Genomic DNA, 20,134 nt, shown 5'->3' on the forward strand with positions numbered 1-20,134 from the left:
ACCATTAACATGAATATATTTAAATTTATGTGTATAGCCCTAAATAAGCTAGTTATTCAGATTACGGCCTTAACATGCCAATAAATATTCATTGCAGTAATTTTAAATAGAAGTATTTGATAGAATTTAACTATTGAGTTGACGTACGGTGATGTAAATTATCTATTTTATAAATGAAAAACGACTCACAGTAATAATTAATTGAAGAGGAAAACGAACAAACAAAAATGCAAATTACGCTCCACAACTTTTAATAATAATTTTCATTAATTTTCACCACGCCTAGCAACTTAGCTCATTATTTACCTTACTTTAAAAATGAAGTTTAAAAATGAAAAGTTGAAAATAAAAAATCTGGTTATATCTATAAATAAAAATTATTTTGTCCACAGGAACAATGAAAAGCGGAAGGAGAAGTCCCGCGTGGCCGCTCGGTGCAGGCGCACCAAGGAGATGCAGATCTTCTCCGAACTGACCGCTGCCCTCCCGGCGAAGAAGGAGGAGGTTGAACAGCTGGACAAGGCGTCTGTGATGCGCTTGGCCATATCCTACCTGCGCGTCCGCGATGTCGTCTCTATGCGTGAGTAATAAGACATACTATTGCTTGATATGCAAGTCTCTATAAAGCGCACGAAGTCCCCCGTGGCCGCTCGGTGCAGGCGCTCCAAGGAGATGCAGATCTTCTCCGAACTGACCGCTGCCCTCCCGGCGAAGAAGCAGGTCGAACAGCTGGACAAGGCGTCTGTGATATCGTCTTTATGCTTGAGTCATAAGATATGTAATCCATTGATTAATATTATTGATTTCACGACCGACTGAAAATACCTACTTATTAAAACAAGTTTGTTATAGATTCGATATCATGACTGCTTCGCTAGTTATCACAAAGTTTTGAGCAAAAAAGTATAATGGTACTAGGTACCTTAAAATTGGCTAGGTTTATACTAGACCGATTATACGGTAGTTTAATAGTTAAGTCATATAGTTTTTCATCGTCGTTTCTATGTACGTAGCTGATACCTTTACTTAGCAACTCTTTACCAAAATATTTTAAAGGTATGAGTAATTTCGTGAGCATAATAAATTTGCTGAGTAAAAAAATACGTACGGTCATATACAATATAAATAAAAGTGTCTTAGTTAATATTTTTCTGACGCCATTTGACAAAAAAATAAAGTAAGTTTTAGCGGGTTTTTTAAATTAAATTTACTTGAAGTATAAACATGACTCACTGTCCCAATACAAAAAAGTTTATAAGGCAATTTTATGGCCATGAATGTGTTGGAATTGTTTGCAAGCGTATTTTGATTGTTTGAAATTTAATTTACTTTTATTATTCAGTACAGTAGGCTTTAGTTTTTATCTTCGTCAACGGCTGCTAAAGCTCTTTATTGTAAGGCGTTATACTTTATTATGGTAAAATATTGTATTTGTCTGAACTAATTATTTGTCAGTATTATGATGGTTTGTATTGTAATCTGTGCTTATTTAAAACTCGACAGAATTAAACCTTTTTTTGTTCTTGTTGGAAATTAAGCGTAACATTGTGATAATTTAGTTTCCTTGACGAGATTATCAAGTTAAACTACTTAATCTTCGGCATTCGCATCATGTTGACGGAGAACCAGCTTTAGTATTCTAATCGCCGTTTAATGATTTTCACTAAACTTGGCTCGATTTTTTCCTGCATTTGAATTTAATGGAATTGAGTTTTAATGTGGTTTTAATTTCCCGTTAGGTCAGTATTCCTCTTTTTGGTTGACCGGTTTCGGTTACTAACTGGCCAATAACTGCGCAGTTCACAAATACGCGAGCAAAAATAATATAAATGCACTATGGAAACAAACTTGTTTGTGATGTTTATGTTAAATTATGGTAATTGCTACTATACACAATATTAGTCAAAATGTTTACTCAAAATAAAATACATGGCTTGCTTACCACAATATGGAGAGTTCAACAAAGTGGAATTATGTTGTCTTGTCTTACACTTATTCGTCCAATCTTTTGCTATTTTATTTGCATAACCGTTGTGGACGTCCTCAGATTATTACTCATTTATTTCATTTCATCTTAAAACTACTGAACGGCTTTTGATGAAACTTGCCCGCGCACTACCTAAATCTAAATTCGGTACAGTAGTACACATTTAATAAGGCTCACCGATGTACCTGCGCAGAAGACGAATTTAAGTAGCGCGGGAAATGCTATTGACCAATCGGGATACTCCACGCACGGCGCGTCTTCTTCCTGTGCCGGTATTGGTCAGCGCCGCGTGTCATGTTTGCGCGCGCTGTGACACATGTTAGTCAGCCGCCATACTCTAGAGTGCGTAGACGCGTTGCTGACAAAAGTACACTTAGTGGCAAAAAAAGTGTTTTATTTTTGTGAGCCTCCAATCTCCGTACATCACATTCACAATTCATTCATAGATTCAGCATTAACCTTCTCACATTCGGAAATTCAAATATTTATTTGCCATTTAGTAGAGTACAGTATATTAAAGATATGATAAATAAAATAAAGTGCATTATCGTAATTCGCTACAATTATTTATGTAGCATGCAAATTATAACATTTCTAAATTATGGATTAAATACATCCCACAAAAATAATCCTACTAATATTATAAATGTGAAAGTTTGGATGTCTGGATGTTTGTTACTCTTTCACGCCAAAACTACTGAACGGATTTTGATGAAACTTATAATTGTTTATAACCCAGAATAACATATAGGCTATAATTTATGACGATCTATGACAAACTAAATTTCACGCGGGTGAAACCGCGGGCAAAAGCAAGTAAATAAATAAATACATATTAGACGCGTACATTGCTCCGATCGATCCTAAAGTATGTAGCAAAAGCACTTGTGTTATGGAAATCGGGAACAACGACGGGTAGCACAAGTGTATTTGTTCTATTTTTTATTTTTTCTTTTTGTGTCAAATAAAGTTTTTCTTATCTTATCTTATTTATTTAAATACTCTATTAAACTTTTTCAAAAAGATAAATATTTTATTCCCCGTACTTGGCCTGCAGTGTAATTATGAAATGGGCGGGGCTTGCGCAAGTGCGACGGGGAACATAATCGGAAAAATTTTGTCCTTGTCTGCGTGGCCGAAGATTCACGACGCGCCTTATTAAATGTGTACTACTGTACCAGGCTAACATAACAAGCAAGTAACTAGTATTTAATTTAAGTTTATTAATATGTGGGCGAAACCACAAGTTCCTTCGACAGCTTTGGCACGCGTCACCGCAATATTTCGCGGCGTCGGATGTTCAAACCGCAAACACGTCACTGGATCAATTGTTCAATTGGAAATCAATTCGGCGATGACGTAATGGATCCCAATAATACATTGACAATAAAGTTTTTTTCTGATTCGGACAATGGGAATGCTTCCCATGTTATTTTGAACCTTATTATCGTTAATTTAAAGTCCAAAATTGTTGAACTTGGTAGGTATGCCTGTTTAATGGTTAACTTAACATGTAATAAAAGGTCCAGTTTTTATAACAAGTCTATAAATTGAAGCACATTCAAAAACTATGCACTGAGGAGTCAGAATAGCAAAAGTTGATGGTAAAAACATTTTTTCTGACTTTAAAAATATAACTTGCTTCCATTTTTGTCAATCAGACATTTGTCTGACACTATTATCTAAAAATTAAAAATAATATCAATAATCAGCTGCTTATCAGATAAAAAAACAAGTAGGTAATTGATGATTGTCCTCTTGTTATCAAAGAGCAAGATTTCATACACTAGCCAATCGTTCATTAATTAAGATCTTAATAACACAATATTTTGTTAATTTTGTGAAATAGTCATGTTACACGGTTTATCTAGTACTCTTTGTTTATCCAATAAGCGCTGATAAAAGCTAATAAGCACGAAGTTGTCTTTTTTCAACCCTTAACCTTTTCAACTTAATTTTTCAAACTTTTGCAAAAAACAATGATAACTTGAACTTTCTTGTTTCACGATCTTTCCAAGGATATCACGATCGGTTCCAAATTCCAATATGATAATTTACATTTATCACTCGTAAAGTCAGACATCACAATGGTTTATACTGCCTTACATTGTCATATGGTAATAAAAGTAGGTAAGTACCTATATTATGTCAAACTCAAAGCAATGCCCATGGATGGTAAGTTCCACAATTAGGAAGCAGAATTGCGTTTTACTGTCAAGGACACAAACAGTGTTATCTCTGTAATCCAGTTACAGATTGCATTACCACTGTCCATTTGTAAAACGAGGAAGGTTACTTAAATATTTCTGATAAAACTTTATCACGAAGGATCATTACTGATCCCGAATTCCCGAGACTTTTTATAGCAGGACAGGACAACAAACTTTTGGCAAAATCACACAACATTTGCATAGTGTTTTAAAGATTTTTGACTTTCTTTAAAATCCTACATTTTCTTTTATTTCCAGTTCCCGTCGATGCCAATGATCAGCCGAAGCTGCCCGATCCTAAGGGTCTGGAGGAGGTGTCTTCCGAGCTGTCCTACATGAAGGCTCTGGACGGCTTCGTGTTCGTGGTATCCCAGCAAGGGGACATTGTGTACTGCAGCGAGAACATTGCCGATCACCTTGGAGTGTCTCAGGTAGGTTCGGACTTCCGTTAGTACACGGCCGCTGTAATAAATGGTCAATTGATTTTGAATCTTACTGTAAAGATATAAAGTTAAACATAAAGGATATTGGACATTTTGTAAAAAGTTGATTTGCTGGGGACAAGGCTGATACCTACTGCAAGTCAAAGGCTGGCTGGATATCCACATGTAAATGAAAAAGTAATTAGTTAAAACAATTGCTACATCATCACCGAGTTCATTGTCGCAGGCAGTCAATGAGCTGAATGATGTAGTTGACAATGTTAAGGGTTCTAATATGCTTCAGCATTATTATTTTACAAAATTAGATAGTAAAATATTTTTAACATTAATTACTTCATCTTTGCAATTTCCAGTATTGCTAGCCTACATAATATATTGAAAGGGTTCAAAAATACAAAATACATATTTTTAACCCACAGCAGAGGTGCGTGTTGTTGCGATTTGTCAGCAGGCTTTCAGATTTTGTGAAGAATCATTATTTATCCGAGATTAAAATTTTGAAATTATCACAAAAACAAAGCGTTGCACATTGCGTCGTTTCGCTCCGAAACCAAAATACTTTGTTTGTCCAAAGATTTAAAATTATAAATGCAAATCCTTTGTGCAGGAGCGAGCGTGTTCTTGAATTTCAGGGCCTTTAGACTTTGCTATACATTGTATGTCGTGATCGCTTCGCCACCTGCCCGAGTTTTATAAACTCTACTTGTATGGAACTTTATCGAATCGAAATTGATTGCAATGCAAGTGTTTCTCTGTCCTTATATTGCAAGTTTTGGAAGGATTGCAAGGCCGTAGCTGCCTTTTGCTAACTTTCTATCCAGTGTATTTATTTTCAATGTTCTTAAAAGTTTTTCCCTGTTGTTAGCGTCCATACCAACATTGGTATCTTATTTGAAAATTATAAATAACTTGAAAAAAATCGAACTGCCTAAGGCGGGAATTGAACCCACGACCTTCCGCTTGCCGGGCGACTGCTCTTCCAACTGAGCTACTTAGACACTGGATGAACCCGTCGAAATTTTCAAGTGTAATACGCTGTTACGGCCAGCGTTTGTTTCATCAATGTTAAGTAATACCTACCCTACATCTAACAGAAATATTGTTGCAAATATTTAACTGTCAGTTAAGATGAAACAGCTCTTTTACATAGTTATTTAATTTTTAGCGTTAAGAGTCGCATCTCAAACTAATTTGAAAATTATAAATAACTTGAAAAAATAGAACTGCCTAAGGCGGGAATTGAACCCACGACGAATTTTCAAATTAGTTTGAGATGCGACTCTTAACGCTAAAAATTAAATAACTATGTAAAAGAGCTGTTTCATCTTAACTGACAGTTAAATATTTGCAACAATATTTCTGTTAGATGTAGGGTAGGTATTACTTAACATTGATGAAACAAACGCTGGCCGTAACAGCGTATTACACTTGAAAATTTCGACGGGTTCATCCAGTGTCTAAGTAGCTCAGTTGGAAGAGCAGTCGCCCGGCAAGCGGAAGGTCGTGGGTTCAATTCCCGCCTTAGGCAGTTCGATTTTTTCAAGTTATTTATAATTTTCAAATTAGTTTGAGATGCGACTCTTAACGCTAAAAATTAAATAACTATGTAAAAGAGCTGTTTCATCTTAACTGACAGTTAAATATTTGCAACAATATTTCTGTTAGATGTAGGGTAGGTATTACTTAACATTGATGAAACAAACGCTGGCCGTAACAGCGTATTACACTTGAAAATTTCGACGGGTTCATCCAGTGTCTAAGTAGCTCAGTTGGAAGAGCAGTCGCCCGGCAAGCGGAAGGTCGTGGGTTCAATTCCCGCCTTAGGCAGTTCGATTTTTTCAAGTTATTTATAATTTTCAAATTAGTTTGAGATGCGACTCTTAACGCTAAAAATTAAATAACTATGTAAAAGAGCTGTTTCATCTTAACTGACAGTTAAATATTTGCAACAATATTTCTGTTAGATGTAGGGTAGGTATTACTTAACATTGATGAAACAAACGCTGGCCGTAACAGCGTATTACACTTGAAAATTTCGACGGGTTCATCCAGTGTCTAAGTAGCTCAGTTGGAAGAGCAGTCGCCCGGCAAGCGGAAGGTCGTGGGTTCAATTCCCGCCTTAGGCAGTTCGATTTTTTCAAGTTATTTATAATTTTCAAATTAGTTTGAGATGCGACTCTTAACGCTAAAAATTAAATAACTATATTGGTATCTTAATCACATAGCGCCGCATTCGTGTCCCAATTCCAAACCAAACAATCGTTTATCCTCTTTTTACGTTCGCCGTTGGAAAGAAATGCAACACGTTGGGCCTTGCCTTGACCAATATGATTAGTGGTGGCCAAACATTTGTGTTTGGACTATCGATTGTCGACCTTTAACTCGATACCTTTTACCATATTGATTGTGATGTGGATTGTATCAATAACATCGATTCTGATACTAGTAGTATCAATAAAAAGTTGCCCATTTTACTAAAGAAATGCTATCGTCAGTATCGATGCTATCGGTATCCAAAATTAATTATAATATTATTGTAGCGTTTTGTTGATAGACACTTCGTATATTTTAGTGTATGATCATATAGCACTTTATCTCGCTATCGATTGAACCTATTGCGATAGTAATCAATTTAATCATTGGGTGGCGCCATTTTTTGCTTCGTTTTGTCTGCCACCTTCGATGGTCAAAGTTCATCTATTTCTTGCAGTTCCTAATCTAATCAACTAAATCAATTTTCTGGGTCAATGATCTGAAGGTGAGTCTATTTTCGGTTGGCAACAAAAACGTTTACGGAAAACACTGAAAGGCTACTTCTGCGTGGTCTTAAGAAAATAATGAGTCACTGTTTAACGCCAACGTGCTTATGAAGATTTCTATTCTTCACTTAACTTATAAACTGGCTAGACATATTTTTTTCCTTAAGTTAAGTAACACTAGGCAAATCAATTTGGGGGTTATACCTATCATCTCTCTGACAATAGAATCAAAGAAGGCAGCTTATGTAATGTAAAATTGGTTGTTTTGGAAAATCTCCATAGTTAACATGATGAATCTTCTGAATCCAAAGTTCACATTGATACTTTCTCAAAAATTCTCGTTAAGATCTCATGATCATTTACCTATATCTTTAATGGGAAACCCATTAGATGCACCTGTTTCAAAACAAAAATAATGATTTAACCTAACTGGTTCCGGGTACTTCAGTTACGTAAGCTACAGGTCTAAACATTCGTTGACAAAACGTTTGCGTTAGAAATTATCACGCGCATACACCAAACGCGTGTTACGCATGTCTGGTCAACTCACGCGCATGTAGGTCGACCATACTGCACCGCAAGTGACGTCCTAATTACCGGTGCATAGAGTTTATTTTACACTGTAAGATAAAGTTAGACGATTAGATCTAATGAACTTGGTCGACTACTCGTGGCAACAACACATTACATTTTAAACTAGTGGAAGAATACTATAATTTGAAACTATTATTTATGCTTGATAGACTGATTGTCCTATACGGATTTACTATGTTTATATCACGTAGTCCATTGGAATTGTTTTGATAGCTATAATTAAAATATTTGAATCTGTGCAAGATAATTCTGCTGACGTAAGGGACAACCCCACCGTCTTTAAAATTATCGTAGGATATCTAAGACATATGCAAGTGATTTTCTTTAAACTCTCTGTCTTTATATCCAAGTGATGTTTGTTCGGTGATTGGAGTAACAAGTCTTAAAATAACCGACTCTTGAATTGGGTCACCGATGCGTTGCGTACGCGCACGCGCCACGAAACAACACACTTTTTGATCGCCTTTATAATCTAAATAAATCATTGATTATAGCATTACATTCGTAATTTAAACAGCACAACAAAGTAAACACTGTAGCACTAATGTAGTTGTAATAGACGATTTTCTAAAACACATTCAGTCTTACCTCAATAGGTCATAACAGAAAACAAATAAAACAGCAGTCTGTTGTATAGCAAATCTTTCCTATTACAACTCTACACAATGTTCCACTGAGTGTACCATGATATGCCGTCACGGTCTGTAATTTGTTTCATTACAAAAAAAACAAAAACCGTTATAAATAAGTACTTACATAAGAATAAATAAATTAATATCAAGTGTCAAAAAGGTATTATCCTGACAACACAAGGCTTTATGCAACTTTTCTATTTCCTGCTGGTCTAATAAATCCTTACAGATATTACCCTATTTACCTCAGTTTTCCAGTACACGTAATGCTTGAAGGAAATCTGTACGAAATATTACCCTCCCCTTGAACTAGCTAGAAACAGAACATAATACTCACCACGTGACCTAATCATACCAGACCTTGACCTTGTTCCAAGATTAGTGTTCTTTTAACATCTGTTATGAAAATAAAATTATTCCCATATTGGACGCCGATTTCTCATAACTTAACAGATTTTTTACAGAAAATTAGTCATCACGTCAAAGTTAGTCTACAGATAAAATTTAATGTGGTGAACTGGCAATAGAAAAATCAGACCGCATAATCATAAACCCATGTGTTTTGCGCCTCCATTGAACTACATAACACATAAAAAGTACATTACACATTTCACCCATGCCCCTAGCTGTCTATGAATAAAAGTTCCATTTACTTAGAGAACGATTAGCTCAAGCCTTCCTCTCATGAAGAAGATCAACAGTTTTTTCTAACCTTGCACTTGATCATAACCCCATCCAATCGGTCCAGATGCAATATTTTTAATCAGTTACTAAAATATCGTTCATATAACTTATGATCTTCAATGTCCAGAAATAAAATATCGTCAATATAACTTTCAGATGGAGATCATGGGGCAGAGCGTATTCGAATTCAGCCACCCGTGTGATCATGATGAGGTGCGCGAAGCTTTACGCTCCAGCGGCAACGGCAGGAGGGAGCTACTCCTGCGCCTGAAGTGTACACTGACGAGCAAGGGCAGGAACGTCCATTTGAAGTCTGCGTCTTACAAGGTACGTTTTTGTAAAAAAGTGGATGAAGATTTGTGCTTCAGTGTAAACGGCAGACAGAAGGGAACTGGTCTTGCGCCTGATGTGTACACTGACTAGCAAGGGCAGGAACGTGCATCTGAAGTCTGCGTCTTACAATGTATGTGTTTGAAACTAAAGTGGGTGAAACATTGTATAAAGCGCTATGCTTCAATGGGAACAGCAGACGGGAATTTCTCCTGCGCTTGAAGTGTAAACTGCACTGACGAGCAAGGACATGAACGTGCATCTGAAGTCTGCGTCTCACAACTTACAAGGTATGTGTTTCAAATAAAGAGGCACTGCATTGAAGCTCTGCGCTTCAGTGGGATTGGCAAAAGGGAACTGGTCTTGCGCCTGAAGTGTACACTGACGAGCAATGGCAGGAACGTGTACTTGAAGTTTGCGTCTTACAAGGTATTTGATTGAAACGAAAGAGGCACTACATGAAGCACTATACTGCTGTGGGAATGGAAGGAGGGAACTATTCCTTCGCCCGAAGTGTACACTGACGAGCAAGGGCAGGAACGTGCATTTGGAGTCTGCGTCTTACAAGGTACGTTTTGTAAAGAGTTGATGAAGATGTTCTTCAGTGTGAATGACAGGGAGAATTACTCATGCGCCTAAAGTGTACACTGACGAGCAAGGGCATGAACGTGCATTTGAAGTCTGCGTCTTACAAGGTACGTTTTTGTAAAAAAAGTAGATAAAGATGTACTTCAGCGTGAACGGCAGGGGGGAACTTCTCCTGCGCCTGAAGTGTACACTGACGAGCAATTGCAGGAACGTGCATTAAATTTGAAGTCTGCGTCTTACAAGGTATGCGTAGTTACTATGAGCTAATGCGCTCTAATTCAGTACTTATGGGAAAGTGTCGACTGTCGAAGCATGACTGTGGTAAACTATGGTAATGGTCTACTCTGAAGGAGACATTTGAGGAGCAGGCTCAAGTGTTCTGACCTTCAGGGGCAGGAAAATGCATTGAAGTGTGCGTCCTAATAGACACATGCTTGAACTAAGCTACTGGTCTAAAGCACTTGACTCTAGCGGAAACTACTGCATCTCAAGTGTGCACTTGCCAGCAAGGGCAGGAATGTGTATTTGAAGTCCTGCGTCTTGCAAGGTACAACTTTGAACTCAGCATCTCTTGTGACAATGATGAGGTTCGCGAAACACTTTGGGAACAACTCCTGCGTCCAGTATTCGGCCGTGGGATATGCTCGTATGCGCAGTTCAGTCCCAGGGTCAAACGATCTGAATTCTGCTGCAAATAATTTTACGTCGTAAGTATTGCAAAAGTATTCGTATAAAGTAGTACCTATAAATAAACTACTAACAACAATTTGATTTAAATCAGATAGTTGTTTATCCACATTTATAACCTCAATCCACTGTGACCCAATTTATATTCATTTAAATGAAGCAGATCAAGGTAAATATTTATGATAAATATTATATTGTAAAGGAATATTAACAAAGGAACTCTTAATTACATTAATCAAGGGCATCAATAAATTAAATTGAAATCTATTTCAATATGAAAGGTCTCTGAACATAATATTGCTCAGATCAAGCAGATTTAACGCAGCTAGGTACTTCCATTTCACTTTCCTAAACTGTCTGTCTAGATGTCACTAGCTCACTAGCACCAGGGTTTTGTTTTGAGTGACAGAGATCCATAATTAATACGGAACCTATTAGGTGATCTGACGGTAAGTATATCCTAACATTGTTCTTTTAACTACCTTACTGCCATTTTAAGAGAAAGTGGCTTTTTATTACGTTAGTGGTTTTCCCTCATCTTTCCTTCATCTTCCTGCCATTCTAATACGGATTTTCCAACCATGTAGTACGAGTGTATAAATTGACTGTGCCATTGTCACTGCTTGTTTTTGCATCATTTCGCAGTACGTGGTCTGCATCGTGACGAATGATTCAATCGGCTGATGTCTACAATCGAAAAATCAGCATTTTACTTGAAATATGAGACTAGTAATTATGAGTATGGTTGCTTAGGAATACTTCATCTATGATTCAATATTTATAACTGTCTATGAATGGATACCTGTTGTGACATAATTAAAGAAATGCAAGTGGGCACATTTAATTGAGTAATATTATTAAGAACACGAACCTGCTGAAATTATAAGATATGCGAATAATTTTGTGTGATTATTTTGAATGGAATTTCACTTTTATCTTTATCCGGTGGTGACTAAATTGTGGTCTGATCTTTATACAGGATATTTTGACCCTCTGAAGGGAAAATAATATTATTCGCTATACCTACTTGTTATAGGTTTATATTAATGTATAGCCATTCTAAATGCATAGCGCGTATTTAAATGTTAAATAGTTGAAATAATAATTTTAAAGTATCCAAAGTATGTCATTTTTATCCCATTATAAAAGGCAAATTCCCAAGGGCGCTACAGTAAACCTCTGGCATAGTCTGATTGACTGTAAGTATTTAATTCTGCTATTTTTTTCCGCAGGTGATCCACCTAACCGGCCACATGCTGACCCCAGGCAGTAAGAGCAAGCAAGAAAACAACAACAACAATGAGAAAGACGAAGACAAAAAATCTCTGAAGACCGGTTCACTAGTAGCAGTGGGACGGCCTATCCCTCACCCGGCCAATATCGAGATCCCTCTGGACAGCAAAACGTTCCTCTCGCGCCATAGTCTGGACATGAAGTTCACATATACTTATACTGACGCGTAAGTATCCCATCTCATTATCTCGTTTTCGCATAGGCAAATTGAAAGAGACAACGAAAGTCAGTAGAAAAGTTTGTTTAAAATACCTATCATAATGTCACTGGTCAAAATATATAGATGTCCTACACTGAACTGTCCCACCAAACTCATTGACAGGGGGCGCCACCATTGTTCAACTATGAAGTTTCCAACATGGTGAAAATTAAATCGGAACCAGCGATCGGTATTGACGGTGGCACCCCCTGTCAATGTCACGGGTGGAACAGTTCAGTGTATTGGGTCTTTAATAGAATATTGACGTTAAACTGCCAGTAACAATGTTCCTAGATAACTTGCAAATTATGAGTAAAAAATTCTTCGAAACAATTTGAATAATAATTTCGGTGAATTTATCCCTCACAATATTTTATGGGATTCGCAACTAACATAAAAATATTATTTTCTTCAACTATAACTTTCCGGGATAAAGAAAAATCGTGGCACAATATTTTAGTTACACAAAACACTGCACTGGCAGAACTAAGAGATTATTATAACCAAATGTAGCCAGAAGATTAACGAAATTTGTCTGTAATTAAATATTAGTTTCTCGTTAAGAAGAATATAGTCACATCCTCAACATTATTTTGTTAGCACACACGCTTCATGAAAGTTCTAATCTGGTGAGAACCAACAGCAAGCAAGCAAGGTTAGAAAAAGTGAAATGTCAAGTTACCTCGCCACTCCCAAAGATGGCGCTGTACAAAACAATCGCTTCTATTACCTTACCGAATTTGCTAGACGGCTTCAAATCCGCTCGCTAAGGCGGCAGCGTGTCCCTCGCAACCTACCGGGTTATATCAACAAAAATATCACCTTCAAATGTATTTTGTAGGTTAAACATGTAGTGATTTCGCGGCTTTGTACACAGTCATCGATAACTCTACAAGTGTCCCGTTCAGTTTTCAATAAAGTGCAGTGTTTTGTGTATTATTGTGTTTCAATCTAAGTGTTTTACCAGTGAATTAAGTGAAAGTTACAGTGGATTTGTTAGTGAGACTTTGTTATGGCGGGCGATTCAAACCCGGCTGATGTAAGTTGTTTTTGGGTGTTGAAAAATGTTTAATATTATGAATATTGATTATTTATTGTTGTTAGACGCGTTGCATTGATGAACTTTCGCGGTGGTAGATTAATATGTGTAGGCGGTGGCGCTAAAGGCGATAGGTCATTCAAGGTTAACTATGTAGGTATTGCTAGGTACCGGTAAACATCACCCAAACAGGACATTCGCCTCGGTCACATTAGGGGTGACCTCTACAATCAGTAATGATTTTCCATTATGAAAATTATTAGGTGTTATATGGAAAACGTTAAAAACGACCTTTGTGATACAGATAAAGCATGATAAGATGATAGATATAATAAAAAACAAATCCTGAAAAGTTAGTTCAAAATTATCTCATTTGTTTATTAAGTTAAATGTTGAAATAGGGAAAGAGGCTGACTAATTAAGTATTTATTATGAAGAAAAAACTAATTCATAAATAAAAAAATAAAGCTTTGAGTGGTATTGTAAAACGTTAAGTGATTAAAATAACATTCTTGTCTAAGATTTCGCATTTTTCCAAATTTTCCAAACCAAATGAAATGACGCTTAGCTACCTAAGTAGGTATTTATTTTCAAATCGAAACGTCAACAATTCCACAGTGAAGGCTTATCTGAATACTTACGGAATTATAAATCGATAATCGCCATCATCATCTTTACTTTGGGCTGCACCCTTTCCATTATTTAGTCAACCAAAACTTTCCTACTGTAATCAATATGTCATCACCTCAGATCATAGAAAGAGAATAGATATGAAGTCGCGCGTAACTACAACGAGAACCAGTGTCCCCACATTTCCCCCACCACAGCTCCCACACACACATTCAACTGTGTAAAAACAAAGCGACTGAGAGTCTACGACAACATGTGCAACCGGCTTAAAAGTGCTGTGATTGGCCAGAAGGCGTGCCTTATGGCCAATCAATGGCCGCGTGACGTGACGCACACTTTGAAAAAAGCAATTAGAGAGAAGAAAGATAAAATGGAGTCGATAAGATATCGATACTTTAAATCCTGGGGGCAAGGCTCGAAATTGGTTTAAAAAATGCTTGTATGAAAACCTTTTTATTATTATACGTTATTATTATGTTCTTTAACGATTTTTGCATAAAGGAGTCAGTTCCATTTTGTATGGACGAAAAACTAAATGAAGTTACCTTATATTAATTTACCCCAACCAAAGCTCAATGTCGTTATCGATGGAGTATAGAAGTTATAGACTGACAAAGTTTGTATGAAAAGTCATGGGCTTAACCCATGACTTTTAGGTACTTGCGATTTTTACCAGTATTTACAATATTGGTAATATATTATTATTTACTTTAATAATAATAACAGGATCACTGTAATTATTATTAACTACTATCGCGCATTAACTTTTTAATTATGGCGAAATTCGTACCGCCTATGTTTATCAAAAATAATGCCTATATTAGGCTTTCAACTAGCTCTTATAGTAATTACATAGTTGACAGTTACTAATCCCTTCTACTATTGTTATTGTTTTTGTAAAAACTTAAAAATCGCAAGCAACTCATGATTTTTTCATTCAAAATTAGAAAATAGAAAATAATAATTTACTTCTATTTATCGATAATAGGAAACCGTATTAGAACACGAGCCCTGCACTATGTTACGACCGGCACATGCGGCCGTACTGTGTATTTTCACGCGTCAGTGGATATCGGAAGAAATAAAATACATTGCGCAGTAGTTACGCATGACATAAAGTGGTTGCTAACTAAATCGTCAATGTACAACGTGTTTGAGTTTTTATCACCACTAATTTCGATATCGCAGTAAATGTCACGGCACTGAATTCGTTCGTAAAAATGTTTAGTTTTTTTTATTTATAAGCAAAATACCAATGGATTTGCGATACTTACATGTGGTAAATGACTTCATTGTTCCTGTAGTTCTTCGTTTCACTTATGTTATTGCACGTTACGACGCATTATCCAACAATATCGGAGAACATTTCCTCAGTACGACTGAATCGCGACTAACCTGGCGTCGCGGGCGATGTTCGTTTCTGGGCATATCGCGGAGACACGCGCCACGCCCCCGTTTCACATCTATTCCCTTCTATGATCTGAGGTCATCACCGTACATTTTTACTACAAATTCATAAACCTCCTTTGTAAATTAATTATTCCTATTGTGACAAACCCTTTTCTGACACAAGCACATTACTAGTTTAGTAGTTATCTTTAGTAGAAAAAAGTTATCAACATCATCATCATTTATATGATCTCCATCAAAATCATCGTCATCATCAGTAGCAGCAGCCCGATGTATTATTAGACTCCTGGTCATTGACCTCTCGTCTCTTCGGCTTGTCGCATCCACCTTCTGTGGGCTGAGTTTACATCAAAAGTCATCACTAATGAGCGCGTAAATTAATTACATTAAATGTATGACGGATTGTACAGCGTCCCTAGCGGAAACTTTCAAGAACTAAAATTTTCATATATTTTTTTTAACACGCTCACTAGTAAGGATATCGAGTAGAGATGAAACGGATAGTTGTTTGGCCGGATACCGGATACCGGATATCCGGCGAGCTGCTAGGCCGGATAGCCGGATATCCGGCGGCCGGATAGTTGGCCCGTTGTCACGTTGCATGTCGAGACGAGTTTAGTGGGTTTAGTGGTGGCGATCAGTGGGTCTAGTAGACTAGATAAGTCACACTTTTCGAAAATCGAATCCGTCCGAATAGAATGTCAGATTTTGCCACTTGTCTAGGGCAGCGGTTCCCGAATGGTGGTCCGCGGAACCCTGGGGTTCCGTGGAAAGGCCGCAAGGGTTCCGTAAAAAATATTATCCCACGTTTCGTGACCGACGTTGTGCGCTCGCACCGACTTGTTTACGCACAAGGGAGGGGCAGGGCGTGCGGGCGGAGTAGTACGGGGGTTCCGCTAGGAAAAGTATAATCAATTAGGGTTCCTTGGCAAAAAAAAATTGGGAAACCCTGGTCTAGGGGGCAGATGAATTCGGGCGATTTCGGTTGCCATCGTGAGTGTGTGATTAAAAAGTAAAATTAAATTAGTTTACTTGTTGCGTAATCTGTCTGAACTGCTACATGTCATCAGACTGAACTGCATCATGTCATCAGACCATCAGAGAAAAAAAGATCGCCTATTTTATTTGGCAATATTTCGATATTAACAAATATTTACTATTTATGTATTCATTACAGTGAATAAGAAATAAGTTTTTTGAAAGGCCTTAATATGGCTTTTAGTAACTTTTGGACTTTAAATAAAAGCCGTTATTATTACATATAATATACCATTTTATTGATATTTACCTCAAAATATTAATGTATTTCATTTTATTATAGGAAATTGTCGTAGTTTTTAAATATCCGGTATCCGGCCGGATAGTGAGTTACTATCCGGTATCCGGCCGGATAGCAAATTTAGGCCGGATATCCGGCCTACCGGATAGTTACCGGATATCCGTTTCATCTCTAATATCGATGCGTCAAAAAATCTATGAAGATTTTAGTTCTTGAAAGTACCGCTAGGGACGCTGTACAATCCGTCATACGTTGAATGTCATTTTACGCAGTCGCTAACGAGAACGTTTGATATAAACTCGCACTAAGCCCACTGCACTCCAACTATTGGCGATTTCCTAGCTGAAAGGCATTCCCCCACATTACCCTATCATTATAATAACAATTATTGACAGTAAAATATTATTTTTACAGCCTGAAGAATACTCTGGGATTCGAGCCAGACGAACTGGTCGGCCGGAACCTGTACGAGTATCATCATGCTGCCGACAGCGCTGCTTTGGCCCAGAACTTCAAGTCATGTAAGTGTTTACACCTTTTTATTATTATCTGCAGGATATTGAGCAGTTAAGAATGTTTTGGACATCATAACATACTTACAAATTGATTAAGATTTGTCAGCGTTACTTTATGCTTCATGTTGAAGGAAAAGACAATAAAAACCGCATCTCCCAAGGGGTTAAATTATCACTAACCAAACCTTGCGTGCAAATAATATGATCGCCAAATTGATGCGTCATCTAAGAGGATTTATTAGCCAAAAAATACACGAAGCTTTATATCGGCAACTTTTGTGACTAAATTACAGCCGTTAGTGTCACAACTTTACCATGCTTTTTCCAGCATTTCGGTCAGCGCCCTCTGTTCAAAGTTGGTCCTATTACAACGTGTGTTGCGTCAGCCATCTAGCGATTGTTTTTATGTTGGTAAGAATCAAACGTACTGACGCGAGAGGGCAGCACTATACTGTTTATTATCTGTCTGCTAGTCAGTCTAGCCGGCTGGCTAGCTAGGTAGTTTTGTTGAACAAACAACAAGCTTTATGTTAAACGTAACAAAAAAATACATAAAAGAGAAGAAATTAATAATTATTTATTCAATGACTCCGTAATGAAACATTGTCTGAATGACCTTAATTTGCATACAAAATCTTCACAAACGGCGTTTACAACTCATTAAAATGTTTCAGCAAATCGCTAGTGTAAATTACCCCATTATACAAATAAATTTTCTTTGACAGCCCCGTATAATTCGCGCATGAGAACCACAATAGCCAATTTGGCTCAAGTTTAAAATACTTTTATTCCATAAATAATACATGTTACCTCTTTAACTATCGTCCAAGTGCTTTTTATTTGCAGTCACGGGACTATTTTAACATAGTTGGCTTGCCGCCATGCTTCGCTTGTTGACTGTCACAGAATATACTTTTTTCGTCACTATAACGATGCGTTACAACGTTGTGTACTTTACATCACGTGATTAATGATCTTAAAATGTGGCTATTGCTATTTCACTTGCATTAGTAATTGTCATAAATCTCGTGAGTCCGCTTGCATCAAAATATTATTGTGGAAAAAACCACTAGGTCTGTCTGTTACCTTTTCAACGTGATTTGGCTTTGTTTGTTTGATTTCTTAAGAAAAAGTATGTCCTTTTGGTCTTTAACATAAATTATGAGAGTCGATTTTTCCTGAAAGGGATCATGCCTCAAGCAATAAGATAAAATAAATAAGGTTAATTTTGAAAAATGAAAGACCAGTTTCTTCGTTTATTTTATTTTCAGCCTAAAATGAGAACAAAGTAATAAATAAAAAATACGTTTTCTTTTCAATTGTCACGCTATTATAATTCCAAAGGTAAAAGGTCTAGTATCTGCTTTGGTTTTAAATAATCCAATCCAATTTTAGTCAATAACTAAAATATTTTTTAAATATTCGTTTCTTTGACCTTTCGATCTCGTTCCGTAAACAAAATGTAGTTATATAGGTACCTAGGTTACGCTTATCTTCAGTAAACAGACTTCAGACAGTTTATCAAAACATTTTTTACTCTGTAGGTCAACACGTGACATTACTCTAATGACGTCATCCCATGACCTCGACCCTTGTGCGTGCTGGTACCTATAGACGTATGCCATAATAATAGTATCCACTAAAAACTATTTTTATCGACAAATTACTTTTTACTGCACAGCTATCTTTATCGCCTTGTTATTAACGATAATCGTCTAATGTTTGCCAGAAGACGTTGAAGGTGATTGGTCTTTTGAAAAATAAAACACTTTATTCATTGCATCAATCGTTGTTGATCGTCGTATATCTGTTTTTGTACTGACCTACCCCTAAGCTTTTTAAGTAGGTAAAATATGCGTTTAGAAAGTATTAATTTATTCTCTCTTTTTCACGTACGCTCAATGGCGCCAAGATTATTTTTACCCTAGTGACATGTGGGTTGATCAGAAAATAAAATGTTTAAATTCAACCGATTTTTGTGGGACTGCCAAGAATTGTGTTTATCACAATCTCCTTCCTATAGGTTCTCTCCCTTCAGATTTATATTCGAATTTATTTATTCGATTGACGTAATCAAATCACGAGACAAGCTTGACATCTGCTCGCTCGCACGCTCATCCTGCTTTTGTGTGAGCAGGATGACAAGCTTGGCTCGCGAGCTTATTCGCCCGGTATGGACGCAGCTTATGAGGTTCGCGACGGTAGATGACGTTTTCTTACTACCTTCATCTGTTTCTGTCGTCTGCTTGGCGGAGCGCGGTGTCAATTTTGACGCAAATCGCTCACAGTCTGGAACATTTTGCAGATAAAAATTGCCTCTCACATCTAATCATTTGGATGAATAACTCAGAGATAAAAGCGCTTGATGCTTTACAATTTTCTGGTACTGCTAGTGATTATTTTGGTTAATATTCTTACCATGAATGGTTGGCAATTACAAGGGATAACAAAAAAAATATTCCGTTAATTACAAGGCCACAAATTAAGCACAATTAAATCATTGAGGAAGGTAAAACAGTCAAACAAATCTTTTTTATGATACTACCTATGTAAAATATTTGGTGTCTGTATAAGCTGTGTTCAGTCTTATTTTAGCTATTGAGTGTGACTTGTGTTTTACACAATGACCATAACATTGGCACCTATCCTTGAAATCAAAATTTCGATTCTGTAAAGTCATCACCGTGACTATGTAGGTACATATTTCATTTTATCATAATTAGCTGCCAGTGATGAGCCATACATAGTACAAGCCAATTTGTGTCACTATTGTGTCTCGTTTGTACGAGTATAAAGCCATATTTATGCCTAATGAGGCAACATTTGTTGATAAACACTGTTTATAAACTGTTCAT

At 36.8% G+C, this 20,134-nt stretch overlaps 1 protein-coding gene across 2 annotated transcripts in view; it reads left to right on the top strand.

Moving 5' to 3' along the window:
- LOC135080706 (hypoxia-inducible factor 1-alpha-like) overlaps positions 1–20,134 on the top strand; it is a 133,584-nt gene that overhangs the window by 30,816 nt on the left and 82,634 nt on the right. For both annotated transcript variants that reach the window (XM_063975421.1, XM_063975420.1), the window contains exons 2-6: positions 393–580; positions 4,456–4,628; positions 9,466–9,636; positions 12,147–12,373; positions 17,179–17,285. In XM_063975421.1, coding sequence (XP_063831491.1) covers positions 393–580; positions 4,456–4,628; positions 9,466–9,636; positions 12,147–12,373; positions 17,179–17,285 — 866 coding nt within the window. The remainder of the gene's footprint in view (positions 1–392; positions 581–4,455; positions 4,629–9,465; positions 9,637–12,146; positions 12,374–17,178; positions 17,286–20,134) is intronic.

The sequence above is a fragment of the Ostrinia nubilalis genome, chromosome 18 (assembly GCF_963855985.1).
Source record: "Ostrinia nubilalis chromosome 18, ilOstNubi1.1, whole genome shotgun sequence".
NCBI classification, from domain to species: domain Eukaryota; kingdom Metazoa; phylum Arthropoda; class Insecta; order Lepidoptera; family Crambidae; genus Ostrinia; species Ostrinia nubilalis.